This window comes from Tursiops truncatus, chromosome 6 (assembly GCF_011762595.2).
Source record: "Tursiops truncatus isolate mTurTru1 chromosome 6, mTurTru1.mat.Y, whole genome shotgun sequence".
In the NCBI taxonomy this organism is placed as follows: Eukaryota; Metazoa; Chordata; class Mammalia; order Artiodactyla; family Delphinidae; genus Tursiops; species Tursiops truncatus.
Window position 1 is genome coordinate 62,196,531 of NC_047039.1, and position 19,911 is coordinate 62,216,441.

The 19,911-nt window shown below is 44.0% G+C and overlaps 1 protein-coding gene across 1 annotated transcript in view; it reads left to right on the forward strand.

The window, feature by feature from the left end:
- Positions 1 to 19,911, forward strand: part of LOC101318339 (histone-arginine methyltransferase CARM1-like) — a 257,249-nt gene that overhangs the window by 160,138 nt on the left and 77,200 nt on the right. Inside the window, exons 4-5 of the mRNA XM_019934772.3 lie at positions 366 to 470; positions 19,310 to 19,420. Of these exons, the coding sequence (XP_019790331.3) occupies positions 366 to 470; positions 19,310 to 19,420 (216 nt within the window). The remainder of the gene's footprint in view (positions 1 to 365; positions 471 to 19,309; positions 19,421 to 19,911) is intronic.

The window sequence follows — 19,911 nt, forward strand, 5'->3', positions numbered from 1 at the left end:
TCTAGGCTGATGGGACTCATCAGGGCCGTCCCTTTTGGCCCTGGCCCCTTTCTCTCTCACTTACCTCTGTTATTCTTGATCTGTGCTCTCTCAGCCTCTGCTTTGGGAGGGGGGACCCTGGGCACCAATCTGGTCAAGATCTAGGTCTGAATCCGCTGTATGGATCAAAGTTCTGAGGTCTCCTTAGAGTTGTGGGCCTTACACATGGGGCCAGTGTGGACAGGTCCCGGGTGTCTCAGAGCCTTGGCCCCCCCGCTGTGTTGGACCAAGCACGCCTTGACCCAGGTGGCTGTAAGAGCCAAGTACCCGTGAAGGTCCTGCCTCATGGCGTGTTTACCCTCCCTGTCCTTCTCTCTCCCTTACAGTTTTATGGCTGCCTTTCCCAGCAGCAGAACATGATGCAAGATTTTGTGAGGACAGCCACTTACCACAGAGCCATCCTCCAGAACCACACTGACTTTAGAGATAAGGTAATGGTGGCAGCAGGTTATTAATCTCAAACCGTTTTAAGAAGCCTTGTCAGAAACTAGACTGAGCATTCAGCTTTGATAGAATTACCACACGACCCAGAAATTCCACTTCTGACTGTATACTAACTAACTGAAAGAATTAAAAGCAGGTATCGAGGTGACTATTTGTACGTGAATGTTCGTGACAGCACTATTCACAGTAGCCAACACGTGGGAGCTTTCCACACGCCCATCAACTGACAAAGAGATAAACAAAATGTGGTATATCCATTCGATGGAATATTATGAATGTTGTTTCTATTGATATTATTCATATAAAGAACGTAATGCTGATGCACGCTGCAGTGTGGATGAACCATGAACATATGCAGTGAAAGAAGCAGCTACAAAAGCACATATGATTCCATTTATAGGAAACATCTAGAATAGAAATCCATAGCGAGAAGGCAGATTAGTGGTTCCCAGGGGCTGGGGGAGGGCGACTTGGTGGGTACAGGCTTGCCTTTTGGGGTGATGAAAATGTCTCGACAGAGGTTATAGTTGCATAACATAGTAAATGTACCAAAACCCGCTGCATTGTACCCTTTAAAATGGTTGATGGTTAATTTTATGTTATGTGAATTTTACCTCAGTAAAGAAATTAAGTTTTGAGAGCCAGGAACTCAAGAGACTAAATGCACTATGTTTTGGTGCACAGGACAGGTTAGGAGCTGTATTGCTACATAATGAATAGCCCTTATTGTGTCACTTCAGTTTTTTTTTTTCATGGACTCCACAAGTGCCTGCATTTATTTCCTTCACAAAATGGATCTGAATGGTGAACGATTGCTAACACTCTGTGCAAGTGTTGTCCCTTATTTTCCTACCTGTTAAACAGCCAAAGTGTTCAAGATACTGTACAGCTCATCTCAGAAACAGGATCACTGGTCAGTGAATCAGCAGTCATGGAGTCTAGTTTCATATTTTCCCATTTAAGTAGCTCTGTGGTCTTAGGCAAACACTAGATTTCTCTGGGCCTCACAGTCTCTTCTACTGCCATAGTAATTGTAGACCCGTGGCCTTTGAGATTTGCAGCATGAATTCCCCAGGAGGAATGTGGTAGAACATTGAAATAAGGATCCCAATCCCTGCATCCACACCCATTTGCAAAGTCGTACAGCTGCTCCTTTCATGAAGAGATAGTTTAGTTTTTTATCCCTTATCTCTGTGCAATCCTTGGGATGTACTTTGATCAACAGAATATGATAGAGGTGACGTTGTGTGAGTTTCAGAGCCTAGGCCTTCATGAGTCTTGTGGCTTCTGGGCTCACCCTGGTGGAACCCTGAGACCACCATACTGTGAAGAAGCCCTGTCTAGCCTGCTGGGGGTTGGGAGGTCACTTGGAGGAGTGAGGCAGTCCAGTCAATAGCCAACACCAACTGCCAGGCCAATCACTGAGGTCAGCCTGGACCTTCCTGTCCAACCAGCCCTCCAGCTGAATGCAGGAACATGAATGAGTCTAGGCAAGACCAACCGAGAAACTGCCCAGCCCTCCCACAGAGCTGGGAGAAATAATACATTGGTTCTCGTTCAAGCCACTAAATTGTGTTGTGGTTTATGATGCTGAAATAGTTAATTTAAGTAGAGAGAAGACACATGAAAAAATAGTGATAAATAGGCCCCCAGCTAGAAGTTGATTTGCTCATGGGTTGCTTTCTGCTGTCCTGTCCATTCTGCTATAGAGCCGTCGGAGAATTCTTAATGTTGGGTATATTTTTTCAGTCCCAGAATCTCCATTTGGCTCTTCTTTATGTCGTGTATTTCGTGACTGAGACTGTTTACTTTTCCCTTGATTTCAGTGGTGCTCATGATTGCTGCTCGGAGCGTTATTATAATAGCTACTTGAAGGTTTTTGCCAGATAATTGTAACATCTGTGTCACTGCTGTGTTTGCTTCAGTTGATTATATATTCCCGGGGAATTGATATTTTCCTGAGTCTTCCTATGCCAAGGAATTTTAGATTGTTTTCCATACATTTTGAATATTATGAGACTCTGGGTCTTGTTTAAAGCCTATGGAGAGAGTTAATATGTCTGATTTAGGATGCATTCAACCTGGTTAGGTTCAGACTGCGTGTTCCATGCCACTAGTTGATTTTCCAAGGTCTCTGGTTCCCGTGTCATTTCACTTTTCAGAGCCTTAGCAGTGCAGCTGGGCTCTGTTCCATGTGCATGTCGCTGGATGGTCAGTCCGGCACCTAGGCAGAGTTCTCAGAGTTTTGATGTGCGAATGATCAGGTCCATGCATGTATAGTTTGAGGGGTGAGTACAGGAATTTATTTTAAAAAATACTTTATGGGGTTTCTTTGCCCAGTTCCTTCCACTCCCTGATCTCCCTGATACTTTCTGGTTCCCTGGGACCCCTTTTGAGTCTCTGGACAAAAAGCTCACTCTGCCGTGCCCGTCTATGACCTCGCCTAGGTATCGCCAAGCAGAGAGAGGACAAAGAGAGGGGAAAAAAGCAGTGGGGCTTGGCCCCAGTTTTTGGGAACTATGGCACCATTGAAGGCAGAGGGAGTTTCCCCTGTCTCATAGTTTGGGCTGATGTGATGCTACGACCCCCACAAGGTTTCTGGGGGCTGGAGCATAGAAGAAGGGAGGAAAGGGACGGAAAAGAAAGCGGGGGGGCAAGGAAGAGGAGGAGAGGGGAGGGGAGAGGAAAAGAAAAAAGAAGAGCAAGGGAAGAACAATTTCCACACTCTCTTTGAGCATTCGGAGTTCCCCTTCTCTCAGCTGGAGCCGGAACAGAGGACACCTCCCGCAGCTCTCTTGCCCGCACCCTGGTGTCCATTTCTGGTGTGTTGAGTTCAGGCCACGGGTGAGGGTAAGGGGGTATGGATCAGTAGTATTTCAAGTTCTGGTCCTCTTTCCCAGTCTCCCTGCTACCATTGACCTTTCAGAGGCTTCAAATAGCTGCTCCATGCATTCCGTCCAGGTTTTAGAGCTGTATTCAGTGGGAGAGTCAGGGTAAAGTGGGCTTTCTCCTGCTTATGCAAAACTGGACATTTTCAAAAAGTCAAATGTAGGTACTCTGGTGGATGAGTGTGTTGGTAAGAGAAAAAGATAAGACCAGAAATGGCCATGCTTGACCAAAGGGTCTCATGTGTCTTGAGGTACCAGGACCCTTGCTTTGCCAATGGGGCATTCCTGGTGAACAGTGAGGAAGTAATAAGCATTCCTAATGAGGAAGACCAGGTTATGGTAGGTAGGCAAGGTGAGGATGGAGGGGAAAAGCTTGTTTCTTTTGACACCTTACCTGGTGTTCAAGGCTGTGGATAAGCAGTCTTACTGACCTAAGTCTTACAGGTTTCTCATCAATTAAAATAATTCAGCTCTCAACTGTTGATTGTAATACTTTTATTTGGGGAAACTTCTCTCCTTCTGAAATTGCTTAGCTTTCTTTTTTTAAGTTTTTTTTTTTGTGATGTGGATCAATTTTTTAAAGTCTTTTTTGAATTTGTTACAATATTGTGTCTTTTTTTTTTTTTTAATGTTTTGGTGTTTTGGCCGCAAGGCATGTGGGATCTTAGCTCCCCGAGGGATCGAACCCACACCCCCTACATTAGAAGGCCAAGTATCAACAACTGGGCCGCCAAGGAAGTCCCGAAATTGCTTAGTTTTAATCTATAATCTATTTTCTATTTTCTATATTATCTATAATCTGTTTTTAATTCTGGTTATAGCTTCTAAAGACCACTCCCCCAAATTACTTGCATTTGATGAGTTTTTCAGAGTTTCATATAGATCTTGTCATTCATCTGTAAAAACAAAGATATTGGACCAGATCATCTCTAAGGTCACTCCCACCTCTAAACTCATTTGATTCTACAAAATACCTTTTTCCTGCCAGCCTGAAATGGGTTTTTCTGCCAATGAAATAAAATAGGCATCCATCTGTTGGGGTTTATGAAGGTGATAATTAATCACATGACTGATAATTAATTATATCCCTTTCCCCCTCTGAGTTCTGAACCAGTTTAGAAATAGACACAGATGTCAGGTAGAAATCATAATATCAGCTTTATTTTTGGTAATGCTATTTGCAGAATGGGGCTTGGGCCTGTATCCACATAAGGCTTCCTACCCCTTTTTCCCCCCTCAAACTGAACTTTTCCTCTTACTTGTATGCTGAACATGTGGTCTCCCCAGACAAGTCCACAGCCTGCCCAGCAAGCTTCCACCTGGGGGACTCAAGAGCACATGCTTGGGTGGAGGATCGGCAGGCTGGCCCCTTCCAAGTACCAGCACTATGCAAGCTCAAACCATTTTCCAGCATCACCAGTCAGATAAGTCACTCCTATTAGGAGATAAAAAGAGGAAGGGGAGATGACCTCTCTTGCTTCTAGTACTGCCCACTCCTGGGAATAAGTATCTCCTCCCCACTGGAAACTGAAGGAACAAATTGTCCCAGTTTTAATGTCCCAGGAATCCCCTCAGTCCTAGACAGACTAGGATAGTTGGTCACACTAACTCCAAATCTGTCAAATCCACCACAAATCCAAAATGTTTAAAAATCCTTTTCTGTTTGCTTCATCATACAGAAGACCCTCCTTAAATGACCCCTCAGTCCATGGAGGATGCTACCTTTTTATCAAGCTCTTGTGTTCTTTCTCATTGAAATTGGTTACCTAAAAGGGCATGGGTTTAGAATGATCAATACCAATCGCTATTATTTATTGAGCAACTCAAGTATCTGCAAGCACCATGCTGAGAGCTTTCCATACAGTGTCTGTCTCAGTTCAGGCTGCTATAACAAAAATACCATAGACTGTGTGTCTTAAACAACAAACACTGATTTCTCACAGTCCAAGATCAATGTGCCCGTAGAGCTGGTATCTGGTGAAGGTTCATTTCCTGGCTTGTAGACAGCAGCCTTCTCGCTGTATCCTCACATGGCTGAGAGAGAGAGGAAGCAAGCTCTCCTCTCTTTCTTCTTATAAGGACACTAATCCCATCATGAGGGCTCCACCCTTGTGACCTAATTACCTCCCAAAGGCCACGTATTCAAATACCATCACATTGGGGATTGGGGTTTCAACATGTGGGTTTTGGAGGGCACAAAAATTCAGTCTATAGCAGTTTCCTTTGATCTTCATTACAACTTTATTAGATAAAGACTAATATTTTTGCCATTTTAGAGATGAGAGAACTGAGACCTGGGAATGTTGATAATTTACCTGATTTTATACAACTGATAAATGAGAAAGCCAGAATTTGAACCCAGTTAACCTTACTTTAGAGCCCATGCACATAACCTGTGAAAGGCACTGCCATGGGAAGGTGGGTTGAAATTGCCAAGAGAAACTTTTGTTTCTCTGGGCTTAAGGGTGGAGTGAAAACATTGTGGTTACTTAAACATCCCCATGCAGGTATGAGGCAGCATTGCACTGTGGTTACGTGCATGAGTTCTGGAGCCAGAGAGCTGAGTTCAAACTCCAGCTTGGCCACCTGCTGTGCATGCCATAGACCTTTATCCTGTGTGCCTTGAGGTCTTGAACAGGTTATCTAAAGTCTCTGTGCTTCAATTTCCTTATCTGTGAGCGTAGCAGCTACCTCCTAGAGTCCTTGCAGGATCAAGATGATACAATGCATAGGAAGTGCTTAGTATATTGCCTAAAATATCAACTCAGTCCATAATAGCAAGTATTATTATTATTTATGGTCTTGGGGATGGTGCTATAGTTTCTACCACTGCAATAATTTTAAATCTTTCAAATCTTGATTTCTTCATTCTGCCTCCTCCATGCCGTTTTAATGAAAATCCTCTCTTGGCCAGAGCACTGCTGGCTGAGAACCCCATTTGGAATCTATCCAGGAAACTGACGCTGCTGGAACCCACCCCCTCCCCCTCCTCAGAGTTTCTGTTAATTGCCATATGGCTATTTTTAGTTTCTTTTGCGTGTGCACTTGGAACAAGCAGGAAAAGTCCATCCTGCTGAGGGTACTGGGTTGTGTGAGCCCTAGGGTTTTAATTTGGAAATGTTTTGACACTTCATTTGTCAGGGCACCAGTTGCTGGAAACTTGTGAGAGTAAGCAGGAGCCGGGAGCTTATTATTTTTTTAAAATCAGCATTTTCACTAAAGGAGAGCATTCCCAGTTGCAACAGCTGCTTAGTGCATCCAAAAGTGAGGTTGGCTTAGGCAGAAGGGATTCAGGGATTTGAAAGCTTAAAAGAAAACATAAATAACTACAACAAACATGCAAAGCAACCTGTTCAGATTGTCAGCTGATCCTCAGATCTGCAGAGCCTGAGCTGCTGGCTCTTCCAGTTTGAGTTTTCTTTGGTGTGGACTTACCATCAGTTTGGTCGAATGTCCTTGGGTCCATCTCTGATCCTGCACTGAAATTCTCTGACCTTAAAACACTGCTACTACTTTATTTGGTTAACCTGGCACACTAATGAGGCCCAACCTTAATCACTGATGGAATAAAGGCTGTAACACAGGCCTGCCGGGTAGTCGTGCTGGCATGTGTTAAAACAGGTCTTGCTTCCTGAAAAAAATTTTAACCTCTTTAATGAGGTATGAAGCATGTACATAAAGCTGTACATATTTAACGTATACAACTTGCTGAGTTTAGGGATAAGTATACACCCAAGAAACTATCATCACGATCTAGGCCATAACCATATCCATCACTTCCAAAAGTTTCCTCCTGTCCTCTTTATTTATAATGGTAACTATTATTATTATTTTGTGATAAGAACACTTAACATAAGATCCACTCTCAGCAAATTTTTAAGTAATAAATACAGTATTGTTAACTGTAGGCACTAAGCTGTGAAATAGATGTCTAAGAAGTAAGAATTATTCATCTTTTTTAAAAATAAATTTATTTATTTTTGGCTGCGTTGGGTCTTCGTTGCTGCGTGAGGGCTTTCTCTAGTTGCAGCGAGCGGGGGCTACTCTTCGTTGTAAAGTGCGGGCTTCTCATTTTGGTGGCTTCTCTTGTTGCGGAGCACGAGCTGTAGGCGCATGGGCTTCAGTAGTTGTGGCACGTGGGCTTAGTAGTTGTGGTTCACAGGCTGTAGAGTGCAGGCTCAGTAGTTGTGGCACATGGGCTTAGTTGCTCCGTGGCATGCAGGATCTTGCCGGACCAGGGCTTGAACCCGTGTTCCCTGCATTGGTAAGCGGATTCTTAACCATTGCGCCACCAGGGAAGATCAAGAATTATTCATCTTGCATGACTGAAACTTTGTACCCTTTGACTAATACTTTCCTGTTTCCCTCTCTCTCCAGCCCCTGGTTACCACCGATCTACTCTCTGCTTCTAAGAGTTTAACTCTTAGATACTTCATATAAGTGAAATCATGCAGTATTTGTCCCTCTGTGTCTGGCTTCTTTCACTTGGAATGATGTCCTCCAGCTTCACCCATGTCGTGTGTCACGTATGGCAGGATCTCCTTTCTTCTAAGGCAGCACGGTATTCCATTGTGTGCGTATGCCACGGTATCTTTATCCATTCTTCAAATCCTCCACATCTCGCTGCTGAGTGCTGTTAACCATTGACAGCAGCATCCTCATTTAGAACTGTGGAGGGAAGTGGGAAGAAAGGAAGTAACTCACGACTCCTGCTAGGTTCTTTGCATATCTTATCTCATTTTAATCCTTGCATGTTAGTCAGGGTTCTAAGCTGCCAGCATCAGAAACCAACTCTGCTAATTTAAGAAAAAAAGAAAAAAGAATTTCCGAAAAGGATATAGGATCATCAGAGAGCTAGGCGTGGAGGCTACAAGGAGAAAAATAATTTCCAAAATCATGCTGCAGAATTGATCTCTGGGAGACATCCATGCAGCCAGACGTGGGCACCGCAACCTGCATAGGCTTCACCTGCTGCTACCCTGGAGTGTTGTCCTTAGAACCTTTCTCTGTTGTGCTGCTGGAACCGGGAGGTGACCATGACCGCACCTGAGTGGATTCTGTGCTGTCCTGCGTCTGCACACTGTCAGCTTCACAGTGCAAGGTGCATCTTATCAGGAGAGCCCCGGTCATGCCTGTGCTTTAGCTTCAGGGATGCTGGAAAAGAGCAGCAGACACCTGTAACTTCCCAAGTGGGAGGCTGGTACTGCCCCGGAAGTGGGACATTCTCCAAGCACAGGAAGGGGGTTCAGATGCTGAGAGGCACAGAAGAAAGGTAAACGCCCGCCACACCACACGACAAAAAAATTCAAGATATATTATTAGCCTGATAGTACAGAAAAGGGACCAGGGCTACATAAATTTAACTGACTTGCTTTAAGGTACACGACTGCTAAGTGGTAGAGCTATATGCGAACTCACATCTGCCGGGACTGCACAGTGATTTTGGGAGCAACATAAAGCCATTCTCTATATGTTCTAGGTTGATAATCAAACTGATATTTTATCTCTGTGATCTTTGGAACATGTATGGGGGCAGGATGTGATAGTGAAAAATGATCTCTGATACATCTATATATCTCTGCCTGTCGTGTGTGTGTGTGTGTGTGTGTGTGTGTGTGTGTGTGTGTGTGTGTGTGTTTCCCTATGGCTTGGACTTCGGAGGCCGTTTGTTTCCTAGGGCTGTCATAACAAATTACCACAAACTAGGTAGCTTAGAACAGCAGAATTTTATTCTCTCACAGTTCCAGAGGTCAGAAGTCCAAAACCAGGGTGTCAGCACACCCATGCTCCCTCTGAAGGCTGCAGGGGAAGATCCTTCCTCGCCTCCTTCTAGTTCCTTGAGGCTGCTGGCAGTCCTTGGTGTTCCTGACTTGCAGATGCACCACTCCAATCTCTTCTTTGTCACGTGGCATTATCCCCATGTGTCTGTGTCTCTAATGTAAATTTTTCTCTCCTTGTAATGACTCCAGTCACAATGGATTTAGGGCTCACCCTAATCCAGTATGACGTTATCTTCATTTGCTATATCTGTAAAAACCCTATTTCCCAATAAGGTCACATTCACAGGTTCTGGGTAGACATGAATTTTGGAGGACACTATTCGACCTAGTACCGAGGCCAAGGTTCACGTTAGGTCATATATCACAAAAACTCATCCCTGGGATAAATTCTCTGTAATACAGGTGAGGAGAAAGAGGTAGAAAATGGATGTTGGTCTTAACTGATCTCTTTGGCCCCTTAAGCTCTAAGGGGGTGTCCACATAGATTTCCTGAATGTGAGTAAAGCAGATGGCGTGTCTGTGCCAGGATTCTCCTGAGCTTGAATAAAATCTGCTCCTGTAAGAGTACTGGAGAAAGATGCCAGAATCAGCAGAGGAAAATGCTTTCATTTGGTATGAAAGCAAAGTGCAGCTTTCAAGGAGAGCCAAGAAGACTGAATAAACAGCGATCACAGACTGTCTTTCAGGGCATTTGGGAAAGAGGGAGCTAGGGACTTTAATGCACTAGATGGATTTTCTAGTCAAGATATCTGTGCTCCAAGCCTGTCTCTGTACCTTTCAAGATGCTGACATGTGACCTCTCTTTGGGGTTAATTTTAAAATGGGATAAGAACACTTAACACATGGTGGCTATAAGAATTCAGTGAACTGCTATACCAGAATCTCAGCACAGCATCAGAATTCTGCGGACATACTGGGAAATTGAATCAGAAATCACTGGCACTTGACTGGGCTTATTAGGGTAAACTAGGTTATGCTGCTGTAACAGTCAACCCCCAGACCTCAGTGGTTCAAACCAATAGAGCTTTATATCGTGCTCATTGAATCCATCATAGGTTAGCGAAGGGCTGCGTTTTGTCTCATTCTCACTCAAGGACCCAGGCTGAGGAAGCAGCCTCCATGTGAAACATGACTAGTTCCTGTTGCAGAGGGAAGCGGAGCGTGGCAGAGCACACTCCTTGTTCTTATATCTTCCACCTGAAAGGGACCCATGTTCACTTCTGACCACATTACATGGTCCAAAGCAAGTCATGTGGTCACTTCTAATACCCAGAGAGCAAGGGATACAATTCTACCATGTGCCCATAAGGAGAACCAGAAATATCTGGTAAGTGGCACTAATGACTATCATACCAGATGCCACTCTTGCAAAATCATTAAAGAAGGGACAGATTGCTAAGGTGAAATTCGCAGTGCCTCAGCTCTGCATGGGAGGGAGCTAGGAAGAAAAGAGGTTTGAAAAAAATCAATATTTCACTGGTATGGTTTTACTGGCTAACTTACTGTGAACTTCTGCCTGGTGGATTCTCTTCCCACTACAGTCAGGGCATTTCAGAAACATCTTAGGGTTGAATTTCTAAACCTTTCCCATTCCCTCTAAGACAGTGCCATGAAGGAAGGGCCAGTTTGGAGCAATGACTGACTTTGTTAAAGGCTTATATAGAAGACTCTGTGCAACAGTAACTTCTGAAGTAGGTGTCTTTGTCTTAATATCTGCTTTCCAGGATAAAAATGGAAGTGGATAAATAGGATAAAGTCAGTATAAAGGAGTTAAATTGCTGTACTAGAACCTGGTCTTTTCCAGCACTGGACCAGGAATTGGGCATGGATGCACTTAAGAGCTTGTGCCTGTATCTTGTTTTTGCTTGATTTCCTGAATCTGAGGTACTGACACACTCAACTCCAGAGTGAGGGCTTAGGTTTAGAATTTAGAAGTTCAGAAACCCGGAAAAGACAGAATCACAGAAAAATGTCAGTGAACATGTTGAATTTTGTTTAAGTAGCACCATTTTCTTAGCCTCAGTCCCGTAAATCACACATCACGCAGCAAAGGCTTACGTGGTAGTATTTTCTTAGGGAGGGCAATCTCAGTGGAGCAGGAGAGAGGCAGAGCAGAGGGGGGGAGAGCAGGTGTGAGGGAGGGTGTTACCGAGCTTGCCACAGCTTGATGAGAGACTGATGACCCGGTGTCACCGGACATCATCAGGGAGGTCATATGAAGCCACTCTGTCTTCAAACAGTTCATCGGGGGAGAAAAGGAGAATGACTTCTCCATTGGCTGCCATCTCCCACTGGTGGAGCACGCCCCCGCAGGGTGTTAACTCCCTACTCTTCATGGTGCACGTGCATGCGTGCCAAGTGGGTACTGTCGTGCCTGCCCCATGCCTCAGCTGCAACAAAGGCACTGCGGTAGGAGGCAAGGGACAAAGTGCATGTGGCGTGAGTGAGGTGGGCACTGTTTTATTGTACCCGTTAGCAATGAAACTCAGCTCCATGTTTCAAAGACCAGGACAAGCAATTCCTAGGGCCACTCTGGCCGGCCAGCAAGGCGAGCGTTCCATTCTGGCATGCTACAAAAACTGAAGGTGTTATAAACATCCCCCGAGCCGGGAACCTGGGAGTCAGGCTAGACTTTTTCTTTTCCTTTCCAGTTTCCAAATTCTTTAGCTGCTTTTAATCCAGCATTTTTGCAACTCCTTCTCTTCCCCTTTGTCCCACAGCTGATTCTTTATTCTCATTGTTACTGTATCTTTCCTGGAGGATTGCAAATGTTTTCCAATTAGTTTCCCTACTTGTCCCAGTTAAGATAGCTTTGGCCTCCAGCAGGAGGAAATCCCTACTTAAATTGGCTAAAATGTTGGAGGTAGTATGATTCTGAGGTGTTTTAATCCAGTTTCTCTGAGCATCACATTTCAATTTAACCACGTCCAAGAAAGAAGAAGCATCTTTCTTACGTCTGTCTTAGAAGGGGGAAAACCTTTCCAGTAGCTCCCAACAAACTTCCCCTCAGGTCTCATTAACAATATTTTATCACACACGCAAGTGTAGTGATCACTGGCAAGAGAAACGGAACCACTTACGATTGCCCTGGACCAATCAGGATCCCCTCCCTGGGACTGGGGATGGTTATCCACAGAGGAGGATAAATACTCAATAAAGTGAGGTTCTGATAGGAAGTAAGAAGGGACTGATGTTAATTCGGAACCACCAATGTCTGCCCTGCACCCTCTGATCCTGTGTCCTCCAGTCCACACCACCACTGTGATGCTGCTGAAACACAACTATGAAATAATTCTTCCACTGAAAACTCTTCCATGATCCTTCTTTGCTTAAGGATTAAGTCCAAGCTCTTAGTGGCGTATACAAGACCAGCTACAAGCAAGCATCAGCTTTTGCTCTTGCCATGTTCATTTCTCAACCATGCCCCCTACTTGTACCTCTAACACACACATCATGCTCCTGAGAAGATTTGCTGCCTCCCAGACATGACTGGCCCTACCATTCTTGGGTGCCTTTGTTCAGACTGCTCTCAGTCTGGAGCTCTTGCCACCCTCTCCATTCAGACGGCACACGTTGACGTACCTCTTGATTTTCCTCCTCGAGTCATCTCAGTGAAGTATTTCCAGAATCCTTGGTAGAGTAGACTAATCCTCCTTCATAGTTTCACTGGGTCTATTATATAATACTATCCTTGCCACTGTAACACATCATTATGCTTCTCCCTACTAGACAGTCATGTTATTTTCATCTTTGCATTCCCAGCATCTAGCAGTATTTGGCACAATGGGTAATAGAAGGCACTTTTGATGTCTGATGAATGATTGAGTGCCTGAGGGTTTAGAGCTGAGTGAGCTAGTCTGAGTCTATTGGCAGCATATGAAGGGGGTTAATCATGGAGAGAGAAGGTAGGAGTGATTAGCATCTTTGTATTTTCTGTAATAATAGAGAAAAATAGTTGGAGAACTGGTGAAAGGGTGGTTAAAAGATTGGTGAAGGGTTTATCTGTCCTCTGCCAGAAGAGCAGGTGGAATGAAACAAGGGTGCTCATAAGTATTATTTATTCATTATTTAAATACAGGCAACCCTTTTGTTGAAAGCAAGTTTCACTGCACAGAGATGCAGAGTTCTGTCTTATGGGGAGCTATCACAGCAGAATTCTTCTGCCGTAGAGAAAGTTCTAATTATCTGAACAAGATTTACACCTAAGCTGCGAAGGCCATCAAGGATGTCTTCTGCAGCTCTTGAAGGGATTTGGAATTTTCCTTTCTTTGACAAACCCTAGAGGAAGAGATGTGATGGACTGCAAAAGGCTGTGTAGTTCTCTCATTCTGTTTCTGCTCGGAAGCTGTTCAGTCACCCTGTTGGTCAACAATTTGGATGTTGGAATAGTTGGGTGCAGTCTGTGGGGTAGGGAGCCCATGGCAGGTAACTATGATGATAAAGTACATGACAGTGGAAGAGCATGGGGTACTTGTAACTTGGGGTGATTCAGTGGAGATATCTACAGATATAATAAAATAATGGCTGGAAGAAGCAGCAGTGGCTGTGGAAGTGCCAGGTGGGTAGGACACAATTTCGGAGTATAAGGCATACAGAAATGACAGTTGGGGTATTGCAATTCAGAGCAGCCGTTGATATGCTCAAGCAAATAAAGAAAGAATGAATAAATAATAAATGGCGTAACTGGAAGAATTGAGTGTGGGGTAATCAGGACCTCAGTATTGGAAGACAGTTATAAAACTGTAGGGTGAAAAGAAGGCTAAATGGGACAAACATTACTGTAGCCTGAACAACACAGAAAATAGAATTGAAAATGAAGGGAGTATCTAAGAGCATAGGGTTTCAACTAGGTACGTTTGTTTTTATCTCATCTCTGCCATTTTTTTATTTTATTTTATTTTTTGCGGTACGCGGGCCTCTCACTGTTGTGGCCTCTCCCGCTGCGGAGCACAGGCTCCGGACGCGCAGGCTTAGTGGCCATGGCTCACGGGCCCAGCCACTCCGCGGCATGTGGGATCTTCCCGGGCCGGGGCACGAACCCGCATCCCCTGAAGCGGCAGGTGGACTCTCAACCACTGTGCCACCAGGGAAGCCCCTCTGCCATTTATTAAGTGTATGACTTCAACTCCATCTGATTCTCAGTCTCTTTATGTGCAACATGGAGAAAATAATGGTACCCACATTAGATAGTTGTCATCATGAGTAAATAAGGTAAAAGTACTAAGCAAGCATAGTACATAATAAGTATAAAAATAATGGTACATATTTATTTTTACTTTATTAGTCAAGGGTAGTTTTGTTTCATGTTTTCTTAAGGACCTGGATGTTCTTTGTTAATTTTAACCTAGTGAATCCAAATAAATAGCTTTGAACCCTCTTGGGGCTTGTTAGACCTGTTCAGACATTTTTGCAGGATTTCTTTGCCTAGGAAGCCATAAAAGCATGTAATTAAAATCATCTGTACAAGCAAAATGACCTTATATTTTTAATACTTCAAGAATTTTATTTACAAATAGATTCACGGAACTTTTGGCCACTGTTACATGGATCAATTGTTGACTTTTCCCCATTAGTCCTGACAAGAATTTCATACCATTTTCTGGTGCTGCCCCATATAAGCCCCAAATTAGCCATTTTTATAGTTACTGCCTGTGTATCCAGGGGAAGCTGAGGATGAATTCTCTCTCTAGAGGAACATTGTATACTAGAGCTAACTGGATTGTAACGTAATGACAATATGACAATGTCCAAAGAAAGTCATCCTTTGAAGGATGCTTAAGATCACAAGCTTGAAGAGGATGCGTTACGCTGGTAGAAGGTACGTTCTCAGGGAGGTAACAGATTCGCGCTGTATCTTTTGGATCATGAATCTGTTCCCTATCTGTGGTAGTGAGACACATTTTTATTATTCAGTTTGTCTAACAAAGATTTAGTGAGTGTTTTTACTGTGTGCCAGACCCCATGCTATATCAGGGATTCAGTAGTGACCAAGAAGCAGATAGAAGTCTCTCCTTTAATGAAGGGGAGGGAGCAGAAATTAATCAAATAATCCCTCTTTGAATGAAAAATTATAACTGTGATGAATGTTATGAAGGAAGGGTTTGAGTAAGTGATGATAAGAAAGCGTAGAGCTGGGGCTTCCCTGGTGGCGCAGTGGTTGAGAGTGTGCCTGCTGATGCAGGAGACACGGGTTCGTGCCCCGGTCCAGGAAGATCCCACACGCCGTGGAGTGGCTGGGCCCGTGAGCCATGGCCTCTGAGCCTACGCATCCGGAGCCTGTGCTCCGCAACGGGAGAGGCCACAACAGTGAGAGGCCCGCGTACTGACAAAAAAAAAAAAAAAAAAAAAAAGCGTAGAGCTGGAGGACTTTACTTAGCCTGGGAGGGGAGCAAAGGCTAAGGAAGTCTTCCCTGAGGGAGAGCTGTTTGAGATCTGAAGGACGAGTTGATGTATCAGCCAGGGTTCCTGCAGGAGAGGCAAGGCACACCCAACAAGGTGTTTTAGAAGAGTTAAATAACAGGACCATTTACAATGATGTGGGCAGAGTACAGGGAACCAACACGGTACGGTGAAGCGCCCTGGCACTACCAAGAGTGGGGACCTGTTATCACCCCTTGACCTAAAGGGGGAGGGGGAAGGGGAGGTTACTGGAAACCTGAGAGAATAGTCATAACTCTAAGAGATGGAAGCCCGGCAAGGGCTGTGGCCTTTGGTAGAGGGGACACAGCCAGTCCATGGAGACCCGGGCGGGAGGAAGCCAAGAGAATAAGTCTTCTGACCGCACTGTCCTCACTCCCTCTGACCTCCTGTTGTCTTTTCTCTTGGGTGATCCCGGCCAGAGGCCAATAGCGTGGAGCCATCGGAAGTGTATAGAGTGTGGTGTGGTCAGATTTACATCTCTTCACAGTCCACCCTTTCCTCCCATCTTTTGCTGCACAGAAGGATGGCCATGGTGCTACAGACAGCCGAGCGCTGGGTACTCATCCAGCTCTGCCCTTTACCAGTAGCGTTACCTTGGGCTGGAAACGGTCTCTCCAAGCCTGTTTCCTTCTCAGTACAACGGGGACATAACTATGTACTCTCCATCCCAGCGGGGCATGAGGATCAAATGGATAGTGTCTGGGGAACGTCCTTTGGAGACTGGAAACTGCTTTACACGTGGAAGAGGGTTTTATTACTCTCTTTTTGCCTCTGTCTGAGGTGAGATACTTTTCCTTAGGATAAGAAAGTATAACTTAATGTCTGCCAAGGCCCTCAAACATACCCAGTTCTGTGATGGCCTACCAATGGTAGAATAAAACACGGGCTCAGTATAATCTTCTGTGAGGACAAGAAAACGTGATTAGAGGCAGCTCCAAGGCTTCCTGAGGTGCCAGATAAGACGGTGTAACATAATTATGTCCTGTCTTCTCCTAGTCTGGGAAACCCCAGCTGGAAAGGGCTGAAAGAGTGTATTTCCATTAGAGCCTAAATACTTGCTTGGACTTGTTTGTTTTTCACCAGAGAATGAATTCTCAGCCTTCCTCAGCTTTGTTTCCAACGTTTCATGGCTTACATAGACAGGGCAAAATGTCCCTCCCTCTCCTCTCCCTCTCCTACAGGCCCCAGACTGAAAATTCACTTGTTAACTTTTTAAATATACACACAAGCGGGAAACAGATGGCATTATCTGGGTAATGCTAGCAAAAGATCAGATTCTTTTTCAAGGGCTATGCTCTGTTTTGAAATAGCCAAATGAATAAGGTTGTTTTGGCTTGAAATTCGTTATTGAAATAAGGTATTTGCACAACAGTTTATAATTTTTCGGCTCTTCTCTAGGTAGGGTCTGGGCCTGTCAATGCATCTTCCTACCAAAAGGCCTAATTTGGCAAAAAGCTGAACCGTATCAGCCTCCCTCCCATCTCTGAATTTTTCTCTCTCTCCCTGTTCCCACTGTCTGCTGTCTCTCTCCCAGTGGTAAAATGTTTCTTTGGTTTTTAGTCTGCAGGATCAAGAGAAGTGAAAAACACTGCTCTAAGATGTGCTTCATGACACCCTAATAAAAGAGACAAAGTGTTCCCTTCACACATTTCTAGGACGACTGTCACCAGAGCAAGCAGGTGCAATTTCTATTGTATCTTAATTTTGTATCCATGTTTTGGACTGAGCATAGTATCTAAGGTATTATATTTTTAAATTTATTTATTTATTTTTGGCTGCATTGGGTCTTCGTTGCTCTGCACGGGCTTTCTCCAGTTGCGGCGAGCAGGGACTTCTCATTGCAGGGGCTTCTCTTGTTGTGGAGCACAGGCTCTAGGCGTGTGGGCTTCAGTAGTTGTGGCACGCGGGCTCAGCAGTTGTGGCTCGCTAGCTCTAGAGCACAGGCTCAATAGTTGTGGCACACGGGCTCAGCCGCTCTGCGGAATGTGGGATCCTCCCGGACCAGGGCTCGAACTCATGTCCCCTGCATTGGCAGGCGGATTCTTAACCACTGCGCCACTAGGGAAGTCCTATTATATTTTTCATTGAAGAACGCTCTGGAAACGTTCTTCTGGACATGGTGCATCTTTTTAGGGGGCCATGGATTGCACTCTCCAACCTACAGCCTCCTCTCTCTAGACAGCAGTCACGGGTGTTCTTGCAATAAACCCAGGACCATGTGAAGATGAAGTATTTCCTAGGGAGGATGAGGAGAAGTGAATGGTGGTATTTCTAAAAGTATAGACAGCCTGACAGCAAATTCCAGAGACTGGGTGACATTTTAAATTAGTAATGCTCCTAATTATCCAAATCCTAGGAGACCACATGGAATACAGCCACAGCTCTAGGATTAATATAAGTGAGCACCGTGAACCCATTACTAACAGCATGTTCTCTTAGAATAATGGCACCGTATCTGTGTCGGCACAGTGTGATACTGCAGTTAAAACACAGATACGCACATGCACAACCTCTGATATTTCCTATTTTTTGGAAAAATTTTCCTACTATCAAAGTAAAAAAAAAAAAAAACTATTGTAAATTTTCCTGAAAAAAGTAATACTTTGTTTCCTTGTCATTCATTGCCTATTGGTATTGCTGGGTTAAAATATCAGATTTATAAAAGTGAAATTAAATAATCAACATGTGATTTTATAGAACATGAGCTTGGAAGGCAGAAGTGCCCAGATTCAACTCCTGGCTCCCCTACTTACTGCTAGGTGAACTTGGGCTCATTCAGTGTCTCTGATTTTCAGTTTGTCATCTCACAAGTGGCCATCATAATGCTATCTATTCGTACATTTATTGTGAGGATTTAGAGCCAAGTGAAATGCCTTGCTCAAAGCTAGTGCTAAAAGATGCTAAGAATAAAAGTCACTGATGAGACAGAAATACAGGAGCCTGAGATTTCAGTGATCAGACTGAGCTGCAGACCTCAGCTTCAGCTGTGCATGGGGCCAGGGCCCCAATCCATACTGTCCTTCTCTTCCTCGCAGCATGCAGGTCCAAGTGTTGGTTGGTCCCTTTGTGCCAGTGAATGGTGGTCTTTCTGATTGAAGTCCTAGGTCTGAACACAGAGAATAGAAGTTTCTGTAAATTCTATGTGTCCACTGTCTTAATACCCTCCTACCCTCCATATAAACCTCCCCAACTTTTTGGAGGGGGCCTAAAAAAAAAAGCACATATCTCACGTTTGGATTTTTAAAGACTGTCTTCAATTTTTCCTGAATATATATACACACACATATACATATAATATGCATATACGTATGTATATATGTATGTCATGCTAAACATTATTTGAGACAGTTTTCATTTTGTTCACGCTGACAGGTAGGGTAAGCAAATTCATTCATGACCCACTACTTTTCTTGGCCCTAAACATCCTAAAAGTAAACCATGTTACAAAGAAACTGTAGTAATAATAACAATCATTTGAAAAACACCAATTATACACTAAGTGCTTTGTACACACTTCATACTAATCCCCACAGTAAACCTTAAAAGGTGGGTATTATTGACCCCATTTAACATAGGAGAAAAAGAAGTCTCACAGAGATTCATAACTTGGCCAAGGTAAGACCACTTGTAAAAATCAAAGCTAGTACTTTGATCACAGTGCTCAAAGTTGGCATGATGCCAACAGCTAAGCTCCGGTTTGTGTTTTCACCCCTTTTTTGTCTTTTCCTTTCCTTCCAGGTTGTTCTGGATGTTGGCTGTGGATCAGGAATACTGTCATTTTTTGCTGTACAGGCCGGAGCTCGGAGAGTCTATGCAGTTGAGGCCAGTTCAGTAGCACAATATGCTGAGGTAAGTGGTTGTATTTTTACAGCAGTTACTAACTAGGTCTTCAGTAAACTTCAGGAGACTAAGTGATGGACCTTTCACGTAGGTCATTTTAGAAGAATTTTTGTTTTACCAGTCTGATTTTTTTTTCCTGTTGGGATGTTACTCCTGAAAGAGCCCGCCTTCACTGTAGTGATGGATATGAAAACAATTATTTTAAAAATTTCTTCACGATACTAAAATTATAACAGAACTTTCTTGGGCCTGGGGGAGATGAATGCTGTCTTATCTTTAATGACCTACTGAGGTGAGGAGTCAGACATCCCTGGAGCTAGGTTTATTTTTTTTCTTACATGCTGTACTGACAATAACCGCACCACTCACTTTAAATTTCAATTTTGGTTTAAGGGACTGTTGCTACGTGATTGTAGTTGGAGCATGGGCAGATGTCTGTGCTTCTTTTTCAGATTTCAGGTTCTGATTAGAGGACAGGGAGATGCTTTGTTTTAAATATG